General features: G+C 40.6%; 1 protein-coding gene across 1 annotated transcript in view; it reads right to left on the reverse strand.

Annotated features, from left to right (window-relative positions):
• Positions 1–2166: 2166 nt before the first annotated feature.
• Positions 2167–24495, reverse strand: part of CD82 (CD82 molecule) — a 59879-nt gene continuing 37550 nt past the window's right edge. Inside the window, exons 3-9 of the mRNA XM_072422168.1 lie at positions 13818–13890; positions 10533–10657; positions 9854–9928; positions 7973–8080; positions 6845–6994; positions 6094–6177; positions 2167–3663 (exon numbers count right to left, since the gene is read on the reverse strand). Coding sequence (XP_072278269.1) covers positions 3586–3663; positions 6094–6177; positions 6845–6994; positions 7973–8080; positions 9854–9928; positions 10533–10657; positions 13818–13890 — 693 coding nt within the window. The 3' untranslated portion in view covers positions 2167–3585. The remainder of the gene's footprint in view (positions 3664–6093; positions 6178–6844; positions 6995–7972; positions 8081–9853; positions 9929–10532; positions 10658–13817; positions 13891–24495) is intronic.

The following is a 24495-nucleotide window of genomic DNA, read 5'->3' on the forward strand; positions in this document are numbered from 1 at the left end:
CTTTTTTATGAACGATTTTTGCCCAATCGATCATTCGTTGTTCATTTCCAACGATTAAAATTGGAAGTGTGTACGCAGCTTTAGGTACAAATAACCAATATCCCTGACACTTTTGTTTGTGAATTGTTTACTAGTTTTTTTTTTGGATACTTTTTTTTTTGTTGGAAATATTTTATCTTTTGCTGCTTCAAAAAAACTTGATACAAATATGCAATAATATTGTATATTTATAATAAAAGAAACATTTATGGTGTTCCATCATAAAACCCAACTGCTTGCTCCATGTCCCCACCCCGTGATGGTTCTGACCCAGCAATAATTCTTTGCATTTTGATGGCCCAGCATTAATTCTTTAGATTTTGATGGACATGGTCAGCAATGATACAAAAATTGGCTGTGGCATTTAAATGATAGTCAGTTGGTACTAAGGGGCCCAAAGTGTGCTCATAAAATATCCCCTATTATAGATCGATGCTTTGATGTTGATGCCAAATTCTGACCCTACCTTCTACCTACCTGATCAGACCAGGCAACATTCTCCAAACTTCTCTTGACAGATTTTGGTATGCATTGTAGCCTCAGGTGCATATGGAGCTGACAGGAGTGGAAACTGGTGTAGTCCATCTGGTTCAAGGTTGGACATGTTGAGAATTCAGAGTTGTTCTTCTACATATTTTAGTTGTAATGAGTGGTTATGTGAAAGAATAATATGTAATAGAGGTGTATCCTATTGTTTATACTCAAGTATTAACTGCCAAGTATTTATTGTGTATAGAGGGGAAAGGAGGAGAGACAAGCTTTTATAGGCAAAAGAAAAAAAATTAACAATTCATTAATTAGACAAATATCACCTAAATTAACAGGGATCCACTATGCTGTCACCTTGCATAGACATATAGATCCTGTACTAAATACATAACAATAGTACATCCGTGTTTTAAATTTTCACATGGTACTACCGGTAATAATTCATAGAAAATTACCAATAGGGATAATTGATCTCACTTCCCAACGCGTTTCACCTTTTGGCTTCCTCAGGGGATTTTTTGAGACCTGGTTATAAGTTAAAAAAGTAAACAAATCATCCAATCAAATTTACAGAACAACTGTCATAATTGGTTATTTGAGTTACTATTTCATTTTTATCAGCCAGTCTGGCCATTACTCTCTGACCTTTGGCGTCAGCAAGACATTTTTTCCACTCGGATATTTTCCAATTTATTGAATATTGGATATTTAATTGCAGCAGATCAGCAGTTTCTGAAATACTCTGAAACACCAAAAACCATTTATATGATATTTACCAAATTCTTTATTAAATCACCTGCTGTTCTATGCAAATATATAATTAAACACTTGTATGGCAGCAGCACATTACATAAAATCATCGTGTCAGAAACTGAAATTAATGAAATAAAACACCAGAACAGGGATATGATTGATGGTGCCAGGTGGGCCGCCCAGTCTACAATTGTTTTTAAATTTTAAATCCCAATGCTCTGATTTTATGTAAATGTAATTTAAAAAGCTTTTTTGTTTCAACTAGCATAAATATTGTGGGAAAGTTGCAGAGAAGTGCAGGATGGCTCCAAATATTCCATGTGCTAATTTCACAATAATCTATATCCAATTGGTTAACTTCAGACCCTATGGAGCCCCTTGAATGTTCCAGGGCCCGGAGCTGGATGTCTGCACATTGTTCGCCCGCATTAGTTATGCCACTAGACAGATCTGCTATGCACTGGTCAGATAACAGTGTTGCTTTTTTTTGCAGATTCTTAAAATATTTTCTGTATAGGAACCACATACAATGGATGTTCAAGTGAACTTTAATGTACTCAGAGAGCAAGAAAGACTTTTGGGATGAAAGGGCCCCTCCTAACTACAATGTATTTACTACCCACTGTGTATCCAAATAGTCATTGCTTACATCCATTCATGTTCAACATATCTAACTCATCCTTGTTCAAGCTTCACACCATTTTGGGAATTAAGATTTGCATATAGAAAATTGTGAGTGCAAATAATTCACCAATATAACACAATTACTGAACATCAGAGAACAAGGGCTCCACCTGCTGTAAGAACACAGGTATGACACCGTCCAAAATAAAATGTAAATCCACAATTAAAACCAGCAAACTGAAATAAGCACAGACAACAGCAGTGAGTACTACACATTTATTTACAACTAATATTTTTATACAGAAATAAAATGATCTATTTAGATAGCTTTGCTCTTTTTTTTTCTTTACATATTTCTATACAAAGCATTCTTAACAAAAATGAAATCTTGCTGCTCAGCAGGCTTAAGGGGCTCATACTGATGGGCTCTTCAGGGGGGAAAAACCCCGGGAGACTCCGGGCTTACCGCTGCCAGGTTTAGTATGCAAAAGTGCATCAGCAGCCAATAATCAGCCACGCTTTGCTGAGTGTCATAAGCATATCTGATGACACATGCTGAATTTTGAGCCAGCTCTGAATATCAATCAGTGGTCTCCATGGATGACACATTGGCCCTCTGTGCCCAACAGCATTATGCGTGAAAGGAAAACAAGGGGTCCGTCAACCTAAATATAACAAGTTTAGTAGATGCCTCATTTTTAGGGGACATCAATGGTCTGGAGTTCCCAAGTCCATGCAACTGCTGCAGTCTGGATAATAGGGTCATACTCCTTTGGAGGTTATTCTAAGTATCCTATAATTTTACAGGTGTAGCAGTAATACCTATGGGTGGGTGAGAAACTCCAAGATGAAGGCAGAAAACATGGCAAAGTGATTGCCCTGCAGGACTCCCCAACCGAATATAAAAAATAATGCATTTTATTGGATTGAGCCTTTAATTTTGTGTCTACCAGGAATTCCTTTCTAATGTTGGCACCATTGGTGCTATCATTTAGCTCCTAGCACCTTTTCTCATTGGCAGTTGATAGATTTGGGCATGCTCACGTTTGGCTCAGTTGGCATAGTCTACAGTGGTTGGCACAGACATGAGTGCCTGCAGAAATATCAGCATTACAAGCCTTTCTAACATAGACCATCAGGTCTGTTGGCAAATGTTCCCAAATTCTAACCCATCACACAGATATAACCCTGTCCCCTATAGTTACCAACCCAGAGTTCCTGCAAGACACCGATCCCTATTGAGACACACTGGGACTTCCAGCAGACCACTTGCGGATTGCCCAAACCTGCTGATGCTTCCGTTGGCTTATTTTAACATATCCATCTTCTTACTAAATTTTGTTTAAACAAAAAAAAAACCACTAAACTAAAGTCAGCATTTGTGCATTGATTCCCGATTTTAAGACAGGTGAACTTACACCTGAATAACAAAAAAAAAAGTCCATTAGGTCAGTGAAGGGTTAAAGGCTTCACAAAGAAATCCCCTTTAAGAGGGCGATCTGACTGGTAATTCCTATGTGGGCTATACATATATATACACAGGCTTGGCCAATGTTTGAGGGAGGGGTGATAGATTTTCGGAATGGTAGTGATGGTGGGTGGGAATATTCAGCTCCATTTTTTCCCCCTTTTCTTGGGGGGTGTTGAAGGCTGGGTAGGGGATGGAGACTTGCCGGCTGTTTAGTATTTTGGTACTTTTGTGTAATCTTCATTTTGAATCTTTCGGCACAGGCACATGGAAAGGATCAATCCTATAAGCTGCAAAAAAATAAGAGGATATAGAATCAGATTTGGCATGTTACATTTATAGGGATCAGGTGTGAGCAAGAATAAAATATCTCTATAGACAATGCAGTTTCTGTGTTTGCCCGATTTTCAATGGGGAAATAAGCTGAAACGGTCATCGCTTTTTACCATGATCATCAATTTTCAATATGATCACCCCTCCTGTATCAAAAAGTTGGATAGCCATAGTTACTATGCAATCACCATATAGCATTTGCAATGCAATGGAGATCATGGACACTTATTTCAAACACCTGATTGCCACTTTGGTGCTTTTGAATAGTCTATGGGTGCCTATAAATGGCGACCAGGCTGGAATAATAGCAATCGGAACTCATACAAGTAAATGCAGCTCCTGATCAGGATAAGAACGGTGCGGTTATTCTCCAGTTCTAGAAAGCCTGTTTGGCAGAGTAAAGTGGTAATCAGATACGAAATCATTATCAATTGCTCAGATTACCAACTCAAGAAATGTGCAATATATTCCAACCCTAATAACTAACATTAATTATATATAGGCTGCTGCAGTGTTACCATGTCGCAGGTATAATATAATATATCTTCAGAACTCCCTAGCCACAACAGAATCAAATAAATATAACAATTCAGATAAAATATATAAATAATATGACTTAGCCATATGGTAAGCATTATTACATACATATAACTTGGTATAGGGAGTGCAGCAGATACAATAATATATGAGATTTGTGTTACTGTTTTCCATTTTTCAATAATGAGATCTTTATGTAGACAAGCACCCAGTCAATAAGGAAGATTTAAGGCATAATGGTCATTACTTAGCCATGTGATTCTATACCTCAACTCTCATATACTTTAGTTATACTTCCATTGTTTGATCCACATGCACATGATGTGATGAGAGCCTGCTATGCATCACTCTGACTCTAGGTGGCACTAGATGCTTTATTATCCAGAACACGTGAAGACATACAAGGAAGAGCCAAAACGCGTAACGCAATGTGCAGTAACTTCTATACAACCAATCATAAATCAGCTTTATTAAGCCTTTTCCCTTTAAGCTGGTGGCTTCTGCCAAAGCATGTGAATAATAAACTTAGCAGACTAAAATCGAAACAAACTGAGCTGACCTATGGTGAATAAAGCTGGCCATAAAAACAAATAGCGGATTGAGTGATCTCCGGTCAGTTTAATTTAGATTTGTATGGTGATCACAAATCTAAAAAATCATTTATTAGCTTTAAAACCAGGGGATTCTGTAATATATAGTAACTAGCAGATCTTAGGGATTAGTCACATCTTCCTGCTGCAGTGTGTTGCATTAAGTAACGTGTCGATGCTCATTTTGCTTGCACTAAAGTGTGTTGTGTTAAAGTAGCCAATTTAAAATACAGTAGAACCATGGTTATCCGGCACCCACGGGGTATGGCCGATTCTGGATAAGTGTAGTTTCCGGATAACTGAGGTTTCCTTTTTTCAGTCATTCAGCACTAGACTTCATTGGAGAGACTTGTCCCCATTCACCTCTAGTGCTGAATGGCTGAGAAAAGGGAAACCCTGATGACGACTCAAACGTCATCAGGGTTTCCCTTTTCTCAGCCAATCACAGAGTGGAGCTCTGCTCTGCTGACAGCTCCGCTTTCTTGATTGCTCCCGCAGCCCTAGCAGAGCTGTGGCATGTGTTCTTGGATGCAGAACACATGCCACAGCTCTGCTGGGGCTCAAGCGTCATCAGGTTTCCCCTTTCATCAGCCAATCACGAAGTGAAGCAATCAGTGTAGCTCTGCTTTCTTGATTACCATACCACCCCGGTTATCCGGAACTCAGATCTCAGATAACCGGCACCCGACAACGTGTCGGGTGCTGGTTATCAGAGTTCCGGATAAATGGGGTTCTACTGGAAAAGGGGTGGCAACAAATCATCCTAAAGCAATGGACATCTTCCAAAACAGAGCACCACAACGCATGATAGCTTGTTACTATGCATTACACTGTGCTGCAACGTCTAAGTGCCAGTCCTGTGGTGCCTTCAAAATTAATTGCAACAAAATGGGGTAATGCTTGTAACATGCTGCAATAACACAATGTCACTCACAGAGTGATCTGTTTGGAGTTATGTCGATGGAAAAATTTCTGCAACTGCAACACAATAAAATGGGATTCAGCAAAATCCCCGACCTTGAGCGGTACGACAGATCAAAGAGTGTGCATGGCCTGCATAGCATTGCGTTTCATTGTCCTATTGAGGTGTATGCGTTCAGATGAAAAACTAAGCATTTAAACTCTTTCCGGAAAGAGCTTTGTAAACCTGACCAGAATTTTGACCATCGTGTAACTTTCCACGGCCAGTTTTCCAATGTCAGGTGGTGAAAGTACAGCGCGGGTTCACTTTAGGCTTTTGTGGAAATATCTCCGGCTTACCTCGATAACAGCGACTCCCACACACACCCCCAGGATGACCCCCAAATTGTCCTGCAGCCAGCTCTCCACTTGCTTATCGCACCCCTGAAAGAGAGAAAAGGAGAGAAACGTTTAGATGGAGATGAGTGTGGACGCGTTTCGCTATCACTGTGTTCCACAACACAGGCACGGCTTTTGTAAAAAAAAAAATTGGCACGGCTTTCACCTACACGGGTCAACAAAAACAGGTTGGGAATGTTTGGTGATTTGGATGCCTCTAGGAGGTGGAGGAGGAGGACCGTTGTCTAAGTTTAGGAAATAGCTGTGTGAAGAAGTAAGTACACCCCATGGAATTTGATGACCTTTGCAGCGTATCTTAACTGGCAAATATCAAATCTTTATTCAAACATTAATTGTAAGCTCTTCTGGGCAGTCCTCTCCTTCTGTGTCACTGTCTACTATATTTATTGTACTGCACTGTGTAATATGTTGGCAATATATAAATACTTTTTGTTGATAATAATAATAACATTGCTCAAAAGATAAAGGTGATTACCAACAAAACAAATTACAATTTGTTTACAAGAGGGGGTGTGCTTACAGGTATATGGAAGGTTTAGGGGGTAGAGGGTGTACCTATGTTGTGTAAGTGGGCACAAGACTCCACCATTCGATTCATTCAGTATAAGAGGGCCCTGAGATCCCAAAGGGCCCTTGTTTAGTCTGCACAAATGCTATGCCCACCCCTTCCATTGGGGATGTGGTTACTTACACTGGAATACAGGTCTTCCACGGTGGCATTACAGAAACCGTTTGAAACTTTGGAATTCTGCACGCAAGAGCAAGGGTAGTAGTTTGTGCGGTTGCTGACATTTTCGTTCATGGTCCAGTTCTGGTAGCTCCTCCAGCCGCAGCATTCAAGCTGTAAGCAAAAAGTAAATAAATAAAATAATGTATAAAATATAAATAAAATAATAAATAAATAAAAAAAGAACCTAAAATATAGGTGAGGGCGGACCAGAACTGCAATGCTAAAAACTGCTTTGATTTGGAGAAAATTAAGATGATTCCATACAGTAATGGCTGCACTGAAATGTTCTAGCACCTGGTCATGTGATCAAAGCTGACTGGGAGACGAGATCATGTGATCAAGTGCCATGGCCTTAGAGGAAGAGGCACTATGTGCAGAACTGCACTGAACTCCAGGGACATGTAGGGTATAGGCCTGTTTATTATGTATTTTTTTTTTTTTTTTTTATTAAGGGTTAGGAATTGCTTTCAGCTAAATATGTAATATATTGCATCAGCATCTTGAATCATTTATCTGTACTTCATGCCCTGTACAAGTCAGTAGGTTTCCCACGCACTGCACAATTATCCCATCTGTGACCTGCAGACATTGTAGCCCCAGCCAAATTTAGCAGAATCAGTATTCTTTATTAGCTTCAAATTGCCCTGTTTAAATTCTTTTATACATTGTTTAGTTTAAGGCCATATACGGCTTTAATTGGAAAATAGTCTAAACAAGCACCTGCTTTGGTAAAGCTGGCAAATATTCCTTTTTTTTAATACTGTCATTTTTTCCAACATTTACAGTATTAAACAATAGCACACTGCCATCTTCAGGTTATAAGCTGAACTGCAAAATAATGTCCATCTTGCATGTGATCAATAGGGACAGCTCTGATTGGTTCCTAATTCTTAGTGGGAGTCAGAGATGGCAGAGTGGTGTTTGCTAGCTCCTAAAAGCCGACATTGACATTCTTTCTGCACTGGTATAACATAGGGGATTTTAATCTAAAGATTTTGGACAGGAAGCAGTAAGAGTATATAAGAAGTAACAATAGGTAGATGGGTGCAATGACAGCAGATCAATTTATAAAGCAGCATTTTCACTCACATTATGCTGGATATAATCCCACGTTGACTCAGCACTGTCGTTCTCGCCATCATCCGGGTTGTAGCTCACAATCACCTTGTCAATGATGGTTGACATCTCATTTTTCAGCTGAAATGAAAAGGGTCATAAAGCAAGTTAGACTCTGCCATGTTTTCACGTATCAGTAAAATCCTGAATACCAAAACTTAATGGGTCAATGACCGGGGTGTTTAAAAATGTGCCTTTAATCAATTAATGCACCAGTATAGGGTAATAAAAAATGTACATCAAAATTTTTAGCAGATCCAGTAATGTATATGCAAATTTTGCAAAGCTATATGGACCTTTGTTCCCGCCCCCGAGGAACCTTGAATCTTCCTATAGGTTGAACAATATATTGATATATATATATATATATATATATATATATATATATATATATATAATAAGGAAGATTTCTACATATTCTGTAGTTTTTAAAAAATACAGAGGTACCAACTGATGCCCTGCTTTGGCCTTTCTTATGGTTTTTGTAGTATGATTGGCATATTTTGGTTATATAAGGCCTCTTGTGTGCCTAATCCTTGCACCAAAAATGACTTTGTTTAGATGCGCCATGATAATGCATCTGTATTCTTATTACAACGTGACTTAAAACAACTTATTATACACAAAACAAAAAAAAAAATTCCATGTCTGTTACTGTACTGTATGAGAAACGCAGCTTCCCCTCTGGTTCTCACAATGGAATGTCCCATGAGATCATGTCATAAAGGAATATATACCATCCATTGTTTTCGGGGAGAAAGCCAATGGAGTAAGCAAGGACATTAAGCTGTTGATCCTAACATCTGAGTTCGTCAAAATCTTTTATCTTTTGTCTAAATCATCAACTCAAAAAGTAGAAATAAATTAGTAAAGCCTGAGAATTCACCACCAAGTGAATATCCGGGCAGGATCCAAATATACTCCTAGACTTTTTCTAGATCATTATTTGGTCTCTTGCCAAGCTCTTTTTCCCTGGAAGTCATCAGGATGCTGGGAGCTCAGTTTGTACCTAATGTAAGCACCTGCCCCCAGAACTACATCTCCCAGGAAGCCCTTTACCAATGCACAATGGGTTTTGGGAATCTGTACCGTAGCTTTGTTGCTGGGATAGAAGTCAATGCATCCGAATGGAAAGGGACAGAGAGGGGTGAGGTTACACAGAGTTCTGGAATCCAGTAGGGCTGACAACAATGCATGGAATTTCAGTGCAACAGTGCAAGGTGTAGTCAGGACATCCAGGAAATGGGGCTCACTGGTTTCTTGGCAGTATTTTCTGTACTTGTAGTGTTTTTAAAAGAGATACACAAAAGAAATGCCCAAGAATCGGACAGACCTACTTTGCCCTGATTTATTGGTCACCATGGGTTCCTTTGCTTTATATTATGTGTATGGCAGAAGGCGGCATACACAGATCGGCATAAGATCCTAGAATGGAGGTGGAGGAACTGAATGAACTCCAGTGTGCATGTGCAGGAGTTACATCATTCTGGATTAGCCAATCAAGATAGCCAAAGATCCCGAAACCAGGGAAGGACAGGGTGAGGATGCCCCACAATGAAACCAGAAGGGGTGAGGCTACTTAAAATTGGAAACAGACAGGTAAGTTTATTTTAAGGGACATTACCTATTCTGCAATAACCTGACTGCTTGCTTTAAACAAGGACATTTTAGATGGACAAGCTAGAGCTACATTTAAGTCTATCGGAAAACAAAAGGTCATGTGGTCTGCGTTGGGTTAAAATCCCTTCGCTTCCCCAACCACTCCAATTTTTGGCTCTACAAATCCAAGCACAATCTTATCTTATGATGGCGGACAGGTGGTGACCAGGAGGAAGGAAAACAAAGTCCACTTACCTCTTCTCTCTGGAAGTAAATGAAGACGCCAACGGCTACCTGGGCAATCAGTATGAGCAGCAGAAACGTGAAATACTGAAATACAAACAGCAAGGGTTAGGAGGTTTTTTTCCTGAAATGTCTCCACAATTTCTGTTGGGCTCATTTCTGGGCAGATCTGATGGCTATTTACCAGAAGCACGGGGGAATAATAGCACAGTATTATAATAAAAATGATTGACACAGAAAGCAGGCAATAGTGTGTGTGAGGGGAATGCTCTATGTTAAGAATACATTGTAGGAATAATAAATTGTAACAAAAGGAAAAGAAGGCAGTAGCAGGTAGGGTGCTAAAAATAAGTAACAAGTGGGTGATACAGAAGGCAACAATATACAAGGATAGAATACTCTGGTCTTAGGTCAATCATTTTAGGGTAAAACATGCAAACTTGGTATTTAAATGGTAACTATGCCTATTATCCATACACATGGCATCATACGTATGCTCTTTGGCAGGGAATATGTCAAGTAAGAAAGGAAGTCATCTACCCAAAATGACTTTTTTCACAACATTGCAATAAGTGTTAAAGAGACATCATCACATTGCCTATCATTGAGCCAACAGGTCTCCATCAGCATAAAGCACAGGCATTTGGGATTGATGGCAGTGGCAGCGTACAAGACCCTTCCACATACTCACCAGTGCCAAGAGACAGCGGATTTCATTCACAGCCCCGACACATCCCAAGAATCCCATGATCATTGTCACTCCTCCAATTGCGATCAGGATGTACGATCCGATATTTATTGAATGAGATGAGCTCTCTGTAAACAGAAAATAAGCAATCAATAGGGGAATATTTCTGCAACCCTGCTGGATACATCTATGAATCAAAAACTACACCAGGCATTTGAGAAATATGGAGTTTCCAATGCTGAAATCCTGAGATTGTCGTCTGCCTGGCTAATATGCTGGTTGAAAATTCCTGCTTGAACAATAAAAGAAGAAGCAAATCTGTAAGCCAGGATCTGACACCCTAAAGCAGGGGTAGGCAAACTCCGGCCTTTGGGCCAGATAAGGCTTAGCCAGGAGTCCGTTCTGGCCTAATGCCCCCCTGAATGATCCACCCTCTCCTCCGTACGCATTGCGGAAGAAAGGCATTTCCCTTCAGGGGCATTCCTGGTGGGGGGGCAGAGCCATTACCGCAGGACTCCAGAGAGAGTCCGGCCTAGTGTGCCTTCTTGACCTCCTGAAATGGCCTAGCAGCCAAAAAAGTTTGCTGACCCCTGCCCTAAAGTGTCGTAAATGCCCCTTCGACCCAAGGTGCCCGTTCAATGCAAAGGAAAGTTTTACTTTGACGGAAGACCACAGGATGTTGCTTTAGGTCAAGCAGGTGGGGAAGGCAAAAGAAGAGCTACATCTTTGGAGAGTACATGTATCCCAAGCAGAACTATAGCCAAATAGTTAATTACAACATTTTAAAAAAAATGTACAATGATTGTTCTACGTGTAAAGCCGGGTAGATGACACACTCCAGTGTTCTCCCCAGGCTCTTTTAGCTGGGTGCACCACCTGCCACTTTTCAATAACCACCCAACTGTTTTTGGTTGATTACTAAGAGTTAGGACAAAACAGGGGCTGCCACCCACCTGCAGCTTCTTCCCACCCAAGCTAAAGAAAATACCAAGGAGAACACTGCACTCCCAGTAAAGGAATGTAGATTGTCACCTCTCGGAACATGGCTAGAGGTTATAAATGATATGAAAAGCTGTGTGTGAGATTTTACCTCCAATGAAAAGCCATACACATTTGGTTCCAGGCTTTAGAGATAAAGGTATACAGCCAACATGTTTCAGGGAATTTGGCTCCCCCTTCCTCATGGCCCTTAGGAAACTTTATAAAGGTTTTTAAGCAGAATCTTCTTGTGGGTAAAAGCTAACGCTTGGTACTATTACCGCCTCATGGAATGATCATTTTGGGGTGACAGTTCAGGATTTTGTTGTACATACAGGCAGCTTGCCTCCCTCGCAACCATCCCTGCTCTGTTAGATGGAGAAGGAAGTGGGGAGGACAGGTGTGAGGAGCCCCAATGCAATGGTCAAAAAAGTCAGGGGACACTTCTGCTAGCACTATATTTTATCCTGAGATAACTATGAACAATTGAGCGCAAATGGACATTGAATATCTGGTGCCGCCATTAACAAGGGTTTCATGGATCCCCACATTTCCTCAGGGCTTGCTCCTACTTTTATTGATTGATCTTCAATTTCATGATATCTGCATTGTTCTTGGTACAACTAGCTGCATAACACTAATGATTTTTTTAGCGGTATAAAAGTTGCATGTCAGCCAACACTGTTAGGCTGATGAGAAACTTTCCTGCTGACCACCAAGGCTTTTCACCCAATGACCTCAAATAGTTGGTTTAACCAATTCTTGAGGAATTCTTGAGACCCAAAATGTATTGATTTTAGCAGAGTGGTCCCCAAGATCCCCAATACACTGATTAAACAGGGGTTCCCTAAGAAATTAAATCATATCAAGGGTTACCCTGGAGTACAACGGTTAGGAAGGATCTACAGTGAAAAGCCTTCAACATTCAGCTGTACATTCACCTGTTCACCTTCCTCTGCAATTATCCCTCAAAATATAAACCTAATACAAAAATAAAATGTTGAAGTTTATCTTTCAGTTGTTTTGCTGAGTGGTTTATCCCGGACGGTTATCATATGATACATGCAGCATAGCTCTTTTATACCCATTTCATGGAAATGTGTGATTTGATAAGATTCTGTCTGGCTTCATAGGAAGTTTCTGGGTCATCAGATGAACCATTCTTTTGAAATTTCTACATCCTGGAACAGAAGTGACACAAGCTTTTTTTGTGTCAGCTTTGAAAATGATATAGTTTAATAAATGATAGCACAACAGTATGCAATGTTCCCTATGACACTATGACTGACCATGTGGGAAAGGGTCATGCAGTCATGCAGATTGAGCTTCCATGATTACAATCGTCGTGCGTGTGTGTTTCTATATTTGTCTTGTCTATTTCCAAATATGTATGTCAAGCCCACATGAATCAAAGGATGGCAAAGGGACTGCTGAGAGCAGTCACAAGGATCTCTATTGCTCAGAAGTCTGCAACATTTTCCTCTCTGGAGGTTCAATGGGTTCGCTATACAATTCAATGTTGGATCTGTATACTGTACTGCTCTTCTTCCAAAACCATCAATTATTACCTGATGTGGAATGAACCAATTAGAATTAGCCTGTATGAAGGGGCCCTCTTATTCCCCTAGGCGGGATCATTTTCCTAATATTGTATTAGCAAACTTTACTTGAAGTTTGGGCTCACTCAGAAACCACTCCGCTCACTCAGCCTTGGTGTTAGGACTTTGGAAAGATTCCTCGGCAAGTGTTCATTGTAAGTCAAAGGGCTGGTTAGGAGCACGAGAGGAAAGTGGTAACCATATTGGCCCGTTACTCAGACCAGATTAGCATCAGTCTCTGGACAATTGGTGTTTCTGTTTTTTTTTTATTGAAGGGCCGGGTAACCTCCTGGACAGTTTTGACCTCAGGTCACTTCATGTGTTTCACTGTTACTGCCCCAGCAGATTATATTAAAAGCCACCCTTACATAGACCCCCAGGATTCCTTAGAACATACTTCCAAGAATGTGAAGCCTCTGCACTTGGCATTTTATAATCCTGACCTGCGTGTCTCTGTTCTCAAAACTGAATGTTGGAAAATCTGTAAAAATACTAAATTAAGGCCATGAATTCCATAAAGCAGCTGGGAAACAGAAGGTATGAGGTCCAATCCTGTTGTGATTCCAGAACAAGAAATAAGGGAAAATTTCCCCACTGGGACACAGACACAAAAAGAAAAGTAGTATTACCCATTCACTACTATGTTATAAAAAAGGGGCTCCAGATATACAATGATATCTTTGATGTTAATAGGATAATGTGACACACTTACGTAATACAGCAATGAAACTGGTCTTGTCCACGAGAATCCATATTCCAAAGCCAAGGATCACTGCTCCGAGGATCTGCAGAGAAAAGGAATCATTGTGAGCTATCTGAAGTTTTTGTATTAAGGTATTCAGTATAATAAACTCCTGTTGATATCATGCCAAGATTTTCTTTAATGTCTTTCCAAGAATCTTGGTATACAGGTATGAAACATGTTCGGTTGCCCTCAGCACCACTTTCTGTTGTTGAGTTGATGCAACTTGGATAATAAAATGTAATAATTGAAAAAAAATAATGAAACATTAAAATTTGCTGTTGAATTAGATGAGTGAACATGGTCTATTGGGTGGGGTGCTCCGGTGTTGGAATATTACCTTGTTGGTTTTGTTTGGGATCAAATAGCTATGCGATATAAGTGGCTCCTAAACTCGCACCTAATGTATATGCAATCAGGTAAGCCCCATAGATTGTAGAATCTATGGGTTTAGTCTGTGAAAATGCAGGCTAGTATGTTCTCTGGTCACAGGACTGCCTGATCTGTAGGACCTTGGACTGGACAACTAAAGCCACTTGGAAGATCGGAATGCGAAAGAAAAGAAGGAAGAATAAGACTGCGTCTGCAATAGAACAGGAACACGTATCAATGGGTTTAGTTCAGTTTTAATGGTAATTTCAAAGCAGTTAACCAAATTGCTCTGCCGTAGGCCCAACTACAGTCCAAACTCGAATGGATGGTGGTTGGGAGCCATTTTGTGCGTGCATGTGACAGTGGTGGATCGTAGTGTGGTTCCAGAAAACAAAAAGCTGCTTTTGGCTTTGTAATTGTATTTCCTTCTCTGAAGCCACAATCTCATTTACCTGAGGGGTTAAGTTTGCTATCGCCAGACACACAACAGCAGTTTGCTATGAGCCAGGATGTGGCAAACAGCATGATTTTCCAAAGGGGGCCTTGGTAAAGAGTACCGGCTGTAATATTTGCCTCCTCTCCAACACCTATTGGTAATCCCTTTTGTCACTGGATGTCCTCAGACGTCTGGTTCCAGCATGATTCAGTGCAGAATAAAGAGGATACCTGTGTAGGGTTTAATGGTCCACCCTTTAAGATGGCATTACCATGACACCAAATGCTTAAATTCAAAACTCTGCCATTATAACTGATGTGATAGATAATGAGACATTTGAGGATGAAAGAAGACTCTGAAGCACATGCCCTACCTGAACTTACCCTAGAAGACTGAGGGCATTCTATGAGTTCAGAGTGCCAATGACCCATCCCTATGAGGGCATTATCAGTCCTATTCTGTGAGCATAATGGACAATATAACCTTAGCTTTACATTGATTTAATAATGACTACCTACAACTGGAGAAATTTTGAAAAAGGAAGAGGAGTCAGCCTGAAGGCATTTGGAAAGGAGAGCCCTGATTTGGGTTTTTAAGTGTCGGATTTTACCAGCAGCTGCCAAAACCATTTGTTTCCATTGAAGATTACTCAGAAATGACAGTATGAATCAAAAAAGGTAAAACTTATTTTGGAACTGGTTAAGTCAGCTTTGCTACAGTTTCACTGCAACTGAACCAATTACAGTAAACCGATACTAAATGGCTTTGCACGGACTATTGCACTACGCACATCAACGCCGCAGCATGCACCACCTTTCCAACCGAGTCAATTTAAGTCCTTTTATTCAACAAGTCAAACTTTACAGTAACCTAACTTCTTTCTCATTCTTCTACTGTCAACACATGTCACACAGACTGTCATCTGTTAGAGGAAATTACTGCTGGGCCAGGCTGAATAGTTTAGAGAGGTCGGTCACAGACCAGACCAACCTGTCCCGTAATACGAGAACAGAAAGGAACAAAGAGGTAGGGTGACTCTGATGTCATCACAATATACCTAAAAGCAAACTTTCAACTTCAAACTGAGCTTAGGATAAAAAAAACACGGCAGATGTTATCTACAGTGAAACCATGTGTCAAAATGAACAGAGACACAAAGATAGAAAAGGAATGCAATTCCTAAATGTTCCTGTAGAAGCTGTCACCTATGGTTAACATAGGGTGGAAGAAGGACCACTAAGAACAGTGGGGGACACAGGTCACACAAATCTTTGCCAGAATTATCCCTCAAATTTTTTGTAAGCTGGGTGGGAAGAAGCTGTAAGTGGGTAGTGGCAACTGTACTATAACCCAACTTTTCAGTAACTACCCAAAAACCGCCAAGTGGTTACTGAAAAGTACCGGTAAAAAGTGCTGGGGAGCACGCTACTTTGCAATCCTCTTGGCAGGTGCCCTGGATAGAGTCTCCCTCGTGTTCTGCCTGGAGGAATTCCATCATCATCTATCCCTCTACTCCCCATCTGGTTTCTGGATTGGCTCTTTCAAACATTGGATTTGAGTTCTTGGCAATACCTAGGATTGTTTTCATTCAGATCCAGCTTGTCTAGAGATGTCCACTCCTTTGGCCATTGTGCCTTGGTGCTAAAGAACCTTGACCTTGCGGGTGGTGGCATCAAGTCCGTACCATATATTCTATAGTGTCACCATCAGTGTTTTTGAAGTTGGGTGTGAAAAAGCTGTTGGCGGGTGCTCAAAATGTGGATGGGGCAACGCATGACCAATTTAGTGTTGCCAGTTGTCGCTGCTGAGTCCTCTACCTGCTAAGATTTTTGTCAGCTTTCTACTCCCACCCTCCATACATTGTTCTAACTTTCTAATGCCCATCCCCTTGTTATGCCCATTTCTTCCCTTCACCTTTGTATGTGTGACCTTACTGTCCAGTGCCCCTGTACTGTGTGGCCATCATTCTCCCTGGCTCATTTTAACTGGGCGCACCACCCAGCACCCCAGTAACCACCCAAAAACAGCCAGGTGGTTACTGAAAAGTGCTGGGTAGTGAGTGCGCCCAGTTAAAATGAGCCGGGGAGAATGCTGGCCACAACCCTATGTTGTCCAGGTACTCCCTGTTCTAGAAATGCCCCAGAAGGAGGGATAGCCTAACCCCTATTAATTCCTATTAAATAACCATCATAAACAATATTGTATTCTAACTGTATAATGTTACACTTGTTGGGCACTATTTATAAAGCAGGGGATCTAACATTCCCTGGTGGAGAATCATTTACTGCCATTGAGTCACATAAACGTGGAAGATTCTCCACCAGGGAATGTCAGATTGAGGGTATGCATTTAATTTTAGAGGTCTTTATATTCTCTTTTTCAAGATTTACATGCAGACTAAAATGCCCAACAACACCAACGCAGACGGGGGTGGTAGCTTCCACATTTAACTGCACATATCCTCCACCATCACGCAGAGGAAATATGATGCGTCTGTTGTGAAACATATCTTGAAATAAACATAAGTCTTGCTCAATAACGTAGATAGCAATGTGCCAAGTGAAATTACTTATGTGAACCAATAACTAGACATCTTTCACTAATCCTCTTCAGTAAAATAACACCTAGTTAATTGATGGCTGCAGGCAGTCCATGCACATTATCATAGTTACTTAATAGGGCACCTTGAAAAAAAACACTTTGTCCAACAAGAAAGACAATCTTCAGAAACCTAAACCTGCAAATGATGCAGAAGAAAGCAAAAGATCCTTATGTAGTTGTAGTAATATGTACATTTAAATCAGACCTAGTTTGTAACCTGGAAAGACTTTTGTAGCTTGTCCAAGCCATTTCTTCAAGTTTTAAACATGTCAGCATTTCTATCAGCACAGGTAAGACAGACCCCCTAATCCAAAACCCATTCAATGTGACCAGACCCTGCCAAAGCCTTGGTATGGGAGATGAAAGTGTTATAGAACCACCCTGGTACAGTTCATAATCCCATCCTTGGTGTCAGGAAGTCTGCATAGGTGTTGGTCCTTTAATTTTCAGTGTAAATTGGAAACGAACGACTAACGAACAATCGTCCGATAATCATTAACAAAAAAAGTGCACAATGACTCCAGCGAACGATTGTTGCTGGAAACAAACGACCCTCCCAGCGGATCTGATTGAGCGATGAACGTTCACTATCTATTGTGTGTACGGTCGTTCAGTGATCGTGGATGGATCTACGGTACACTTTCTCCTTTACATGTCACTTCCTGCATTGTTCAAACGATCGTATCTAGTGTGTGTACATTATAGGTGGATTATATTTGAACGATCGTATCGTTACAGCATGTACAGAATTGTGCACAATACGATTGTTCAAAATATTCGTGCATAATCGTTAGTCGTTCGTTTTCTAACGATAATTATTGCAAGTGTGTACCTAGCTCTAGACTTCGGTGACAAGAGAAAGGTTACAGCTTCCAAACTGTGGATAACTATAACCTGCTTCAAGCAGTGCTTTGCCCGTGGCTCACCAAAAAGAATTGGTGCAATTAGGTCACTCATCCAAGTGAACCTAGCTTCAGAAAACTCTGAAATATATAATGTGAGGGTGAGCGTGCAACCAATCTAGATGCCCTTCTTCCAGTCCCAAAACATTTTTTTTGTTAGTGTATGCAAACCAATAGGCTTCTATTATCTGCTTTTTGGTCTCTCAAAAATATCTTTGGAAATGTTTTGGAATATATGCTCAATAAGTGAAAATTCTATTTGATTCTGCCAGCAAACTAGTAACCCAATTAAAGAGGACCTATCCCTAAAAAGAGGAAGCACCTCCCCTTCTGTCCCAGGATCCCAGGAGGCAGAAGAAGACGAGAGATGGAAATGGTGCCCAGGGGCAGACAAAGTAAGAGTCAAGAACGGCACAGGACCGAATGAAGGGAAGGCATGGAGGGATTGGGGGCTCTAAAGCTACGTACACACTTCCAATTATTATCGTTGGAAAACGAACGACGAACGATCCTGCACGATATCTATGAACGATCGTATAGCACCGATCCTGCACATAGAGGTAACGACACGATCGTTCGTAGATATTGTACACACAATAGATACGATCGTTTGAGCGATAGAGGAACTATGTGCACGACAGGAAAGTGAACGAACGTTCGTTCATTACGCATGCTCAGATCATGGACGATCAACGAACGACCGTACACACGAACGATGTTCAACGATCGTCGTCCAATCCGATCCGCCGGTCCAGTCATTCGTTTCCAACGACTTTCCTCGTTCGTCGGCGTCGTTGGTTACTTTTTTTACGAACGATTTTTGCCCAATCGATCGTTCGTCGTTCGTTTTGAACGATAAAAATTGGAAGTGTGTACGCACCTTTAGAAGGAAAAAGTTGTATTTTTTATTTTGATGAAAGTTTTGCTTTAATTACTTTTTTCTTTGCTTCACTGATATTCATTAGCATTCTTATCAGTTACGTGGACTACAGAACATCTCCTCCAGCAATTGTCTCCATACCATTCTGTAAGACCCAGACTGCTGAGAGCAATGCTAACTGATAACATAGCACACTTCCTGTCCTAAGGTGACAACACCGCTCCTTTATAAACTAATGCAGTGAATGCGTACTGTCACCCTAGCACAGGAACGCAAGACCAGATGGTGCAAAGAACAAATGCAGTCACTGCATCTTAGAATATGTAAGCTGCAATGTATGACATATCTGTTCTTGTATTTATATTTAATATTCAGGACAGGTTTTTACTAGTGTTTTGTTTAGGGGGAATAACGTCTCTCTATGTATAAAATCTATAGCTCTTTTATACCAAAAAGAATGCTGCTTTCTCCAGAATACTGGCACTGCACACTATTATCATTGTTCTATGAATAAGCCTGCATAGTACACGGATGACACAGCATTGTAGATGAAAGGTTCTGAAAAACACAGCGTACTATTTATTTTTAATCGCTGGCTCTACCTGTAGCAGCCTGTTATATTTAGGGTAGGCAGTGATGACGCACATGGCCTGAAGGGTAAAGAATAATGGGGATGTTGGGGCAGTCTGTGCTTGGTACCCTCTAGCACAGGCAAGGCCCGCAGCTCCTATATCTTGATGATACATATTCTCTCTCCTGTCCAGGCTGATCTAAATTCTCAGCTTCCACCAAACCCACATGGCCAACATCTGTATCCGGCGCGCCTTTTCCGAAAGTCTAGGCGGCTAGGTGGACATGTGGGCAGCTGCGGACCACACGTTCAAGTTGTGCACGACACAAAAAAAAGCTGCTTAGCCATCTTGTGCTCCGATTTCCGCTCTGCAAGTCAGACGTAAAAAGTTTTTTTGGCTATGCAAAATCGTTAGCCAGGAACTTACCAAACTGTAACTAAAATAGAAAAGATTTAGAAAATAGGCAAATGAGGACAGGAACTACAAACAGTTTGCAAGTTTCTGATTTTAAAATGGAAGGCAAATGGTTATATTAATAACTTGAAAAATGTGCAATTCTGTTCGGTCATTTAACATAGCCTGACATTTCTGACCTCACTTTTTGCTACTCTTAGTAAGTAACTTAAAGTTTGGTCAATGACTGATCTGGTCTACCACTGGATAGTGAAGAGCCGCATATGGGCCAAATGCAAGACAATAGAAGTAGACAGAATTGTGGACCAAGGAAGACTAAAGATATCCGCTTGAAAGTCTTTTGGGTGGTTTGCACAACTTGTGCTGGTTTTACAATTTTAAGGTATTTACAGGTTAACAACATCATCCCCTCATCCACAGCTGGACATATTTAACTTTCTTTGGTATTGATGACTGTTAAGCTAAGGAAGGACAAACCTGTGTAGGCTTTGAGCTTCAACTAAATCCCCAATCAACTATACATAATAAATCCCTAATATTTCATCAGATGATGGTCAGGTTAACGTCCCATATTGTGATGCGTTTCGCTATACGGCTTTCTCAGAACATTATCACTTAGTTACGATATAGGGGTTTCATCCTAACATGAATAGATTGCCCAAGGAAGGTGGGATCCAAGGTGTTCTTTGAAATGTTTGTGATAGCAGTTTTCAGAGTTGTGTGCACTCAACAAATCCCAGAGGAACGTGTCGGGTCATGGGACGTTAACCTGATAATTATCTGCTGATAGGGAGGGTCCAGTGCACCACTACAAAGCTGGACAAAAAACTGATAATCTTTGCTCCCCGTAAAAAAATGTCAGGGTAAAAACAATCCACCAAATTACAATAATGACAGAATCAGCATTACTGAGTGAACAAACTGAACACAAGCTACGGATGGTGAATTGGATTTCAGCAGAATTTGTGGGACTCTCCTCACACCCTCCTTTTCTGCACTGGGAGGTCCTCTGGCTCATCACTGACAACCTTGACTCAAACATAACGTGTTAGCTGCCAGGAAACTAAATGTACCAAGCCAAGGCGTCTTTTTTACTTGCACACAAAAGGCAAGATAGCTGGATTGCTCGTCTGTTAAACCTTAAATGCAAACACCATCATTAACTCATAACATTAAATGAATATCTGAAAGCTTATGGCTAGCAAAGGAGCTCCATGCCCTCCCCACTTGTTTAAGAAATGTTTACAAACTTTTTAGTTGAGTCATCACACAAGATGCCAAAAAACACCAGGTTCCAGAAAAATTCTGGTGTGCACACGCTTTATAGTATGTTGATCTGGGGAGTGCATGCCAATGCCCGTCCCATTGCCTGCTCTGTAAAACCCCAGTGTACATTGGCACCCTGAAGCTTACCAAACCTTTGCAAAAAAGTCACCAACATACCACTTTGTCCAGCCTGTCAGCTAAAGAGCGGGAATGTCTGCCACAAGACTGAATTTATCTTGGTGATATTTAAAAACTAAAAATGATAAAACGATCACGTACTTTATAATGAATACATACTCAGGGTTCTCCCCAGCCCACTAGCTGGCACTTTTCAGCAACCACTCGGCTGTTTTTGGGTGCTTACTAAAACGTTTGGTCGCAATACAGGGACCACCACCTGCCTACAACTTTTTCCTACCTAGCTTAAAAAAATGTAGGGGAAAAATCCTGCAAACATGAACACACAAAAGTTGTCCCCATGTGTGTACCCGTCAGGTACTTTCCTATACAAAGCTCATAACAAATCATACCCTAACCTGGTGAGGTTTAATAAGTAACCAGAAAACTAAAACAGTGTGCAATGATATTCTAAAACAAAGTATCTACAAGTCCTACTACCATCACAAATTTAAGAATATATAGGTGATTGTTCCTCATTTTACATATCATCCTTTATGCCCTTGGACCAACTGTGCATCCAGAACTGTTGATATATAGCACAAACTCAAATTATACAACTATTTATCTCAAAATGAATGCAGTTGTTTCAGGATCAAAAACAAAAAAAGTGCACAAGGATTCTGATACTCCTTCGAAGAGAAAGGATTATTTTCTAGAACTACCTTTGTAGAAAGGCTCCTGATATGGGCAAGGTATTCTGATCCACTTAGGACATACACGGCAGATCCTGATTGTTAGGAATTTGGGTTAGGTACTAGGTGAAAGCTCTTAGAAAGAGACCTCTGGGGTGGAAGAGAAAAAAAACCTGAAGTCCACCACTGATCCTCAACTCTTATACTTCTCTAGAGTATAAGTGCCTATGCAAAAGTGCTATTACAACTTTGCTCTATACTTACACGGAAGGCCTTGTGGCTGGATATAAAAGTTGCACTTAGCTGGCCATAAGATCCGCCGTAGGAAATAGATACAAAAGAAAATCTGGGTTTCAAGCTACTAACACTTGGGTCTCAAACCATAGCAATTCTCTGGCATTCCCAGGCTGCCATAATGAGATCCAATGTTCTCCCCTGCCCCTTTTACCTTGGCGTACCACCCAGCAACTTTCTGTAATCACCCGGTGTTTTTGGGTGGTTACTGAATAGTTGGGTCACCACCCACCTACAGCTTCTTCCCACCCAGCCTAAAAAATCTGGGGAGAATACGAAGATCTTTGCCTTCCCAGCTCTTGGCTTGTAACATATTTCTTTAGAAAACAACCTCCCCGGAGGGGTTCTTCCCAATGGCCCCAGGTTTTCCCATCTTCCTGGAGAAGTATTCTTCAAAGCTCCCATTGTACCTTGTGATATACTGCCCAAAGAGTAACTCTCCTACAAGGCAAGTAGATGGAACTTGCCTCTGGATATAAGAACAGATACAACACTTGATGTTAAGTTAAGAAGAGATTTTGGACTTGTTGGACATCATGGGAGAATTTAGAAAATCAATGTCTCCAATGGATTATCAATTGAATCAATTAACCTAGCAGGTTAGGGTTAAGGTTGCCTTGAAGGAACTAAAATGCACTATATGTGTTTAAAGGAATAAAGTACCTTTAGAAAGCTGAGGGTATTTTATTTTGATCAAAAATTCTTCAAATGAGGGTGGTATTCCTCGTATTAGTGGAATAAAATCCTTAGTATCTGAGCTATAAACTGGCAGCTCAAAATGTACATCTATCTGCCTTGGGGGAATAAAACAGTGATTCCCAAAGTTCCAACAATGATCCTAAATCAAGGCACAATCCTCCTTTTTTTCCAGAGTTTGTGACAACTTCTTAAAGCTTTACTGTAGTTAATGCAAAGTTGAGTAATGCTGGTTTTTTTTCCCACACAGCGCCTCTGCTGCACGCAACTGCTCTGCACTTTCATTCACAGCATTATCAGACATCAGTGTCACTTTTAAGTGCACCCTTCATTGAATAGAATCCCTTCCTCATCCTTGACCATCTTATATCATCATCCAGCAATATACCTTCCTATACGAAGTTCCCTGAAGAAGTCCTCAGAGGCGGAACGCGTCGGGACATAGTAATTGCTTAATATATTCAGGGATGTTATGTCTAGCCTACAGGTCAAAAGGAACCTCCGCGCTTTAGAACACAGTGGGGTTGACCTCAACTATGTTAGTTTGTAAAATGACAATCATTTTGTGTTATGTATATTCCTGAAATCAGAAAAAATTGTACACTATTTTGAATTTATTGCCAAAAAAACAAAAACCCTGGATTTTTCTCTTTTATTTTTGCTACTCACATTGATTTATATCGGGGTATGTGGCCCAATTTGATCAGTGGAATTTGATTAGTAATCTCTTCCCTTTTTCTATATAAATTTCAGTAATAAACAACTTAGAAAGCTGAAGTTACAAAGGGAATTATTCCCAGGAGGAAATACATTCTCAGAATTCCCAGGACACATCCAGCTGTCAGCTTTAGATCTTGGGGAGGCAAACAGCTGCATCATATCCAGCACCCCTTCTCTGCTTATTCTCCAATACACCATATTTACCATTGATGGGCTACAGAACTGTTACACGGTACTGACAGCTGGTCTGTGCACAAAGCAGGAATTCCTAAATAGACCGTGCACTCCGGCTCAACTAAACGCCTTACTATGGCTTACTACGGCTCAAAAAAACTTATTGTTGCACTGATGAGAAATAAATGAAAAAAGTTGTAGGGTTTGCAGCAAAGGAAAACACGGACAGATTATTGGATACAATGTCTTTATAAGATCCTGCATACAGAATTTTGGAAAATATAAATTAAAATTAGGGGTAAAGAAGCAGTCAAAAAGCCCCACTAAACCAGTGCAAAGCACAGAGGGGAAAGTACTCTCACCAATGGACATAAATGTATTAAAAACAACAGATACAGCAACCTTTGCTTGGTACATATACTGTATATGAATTCCCATTCATTAATAAGGGGTTGCAAATGACAGACAGATACTGACAGTGACACAGGGGGAGGAGAAGACCCTGCCCC

This window comes from Pyxicephalus adspersus, chromosome 9 (genome assembly GCF_032062135.1).
Source record: "Pyxicephalus adspersus chromosome 9, UCB_Pads_2.0, whole genome shotgun sequence".
NCBI lineage: Eukaryota > Metazoa > Chordata > Amphibia > Anura > Pyxicephalidae > Pyxicephalus > Pyxicephalus adspersus.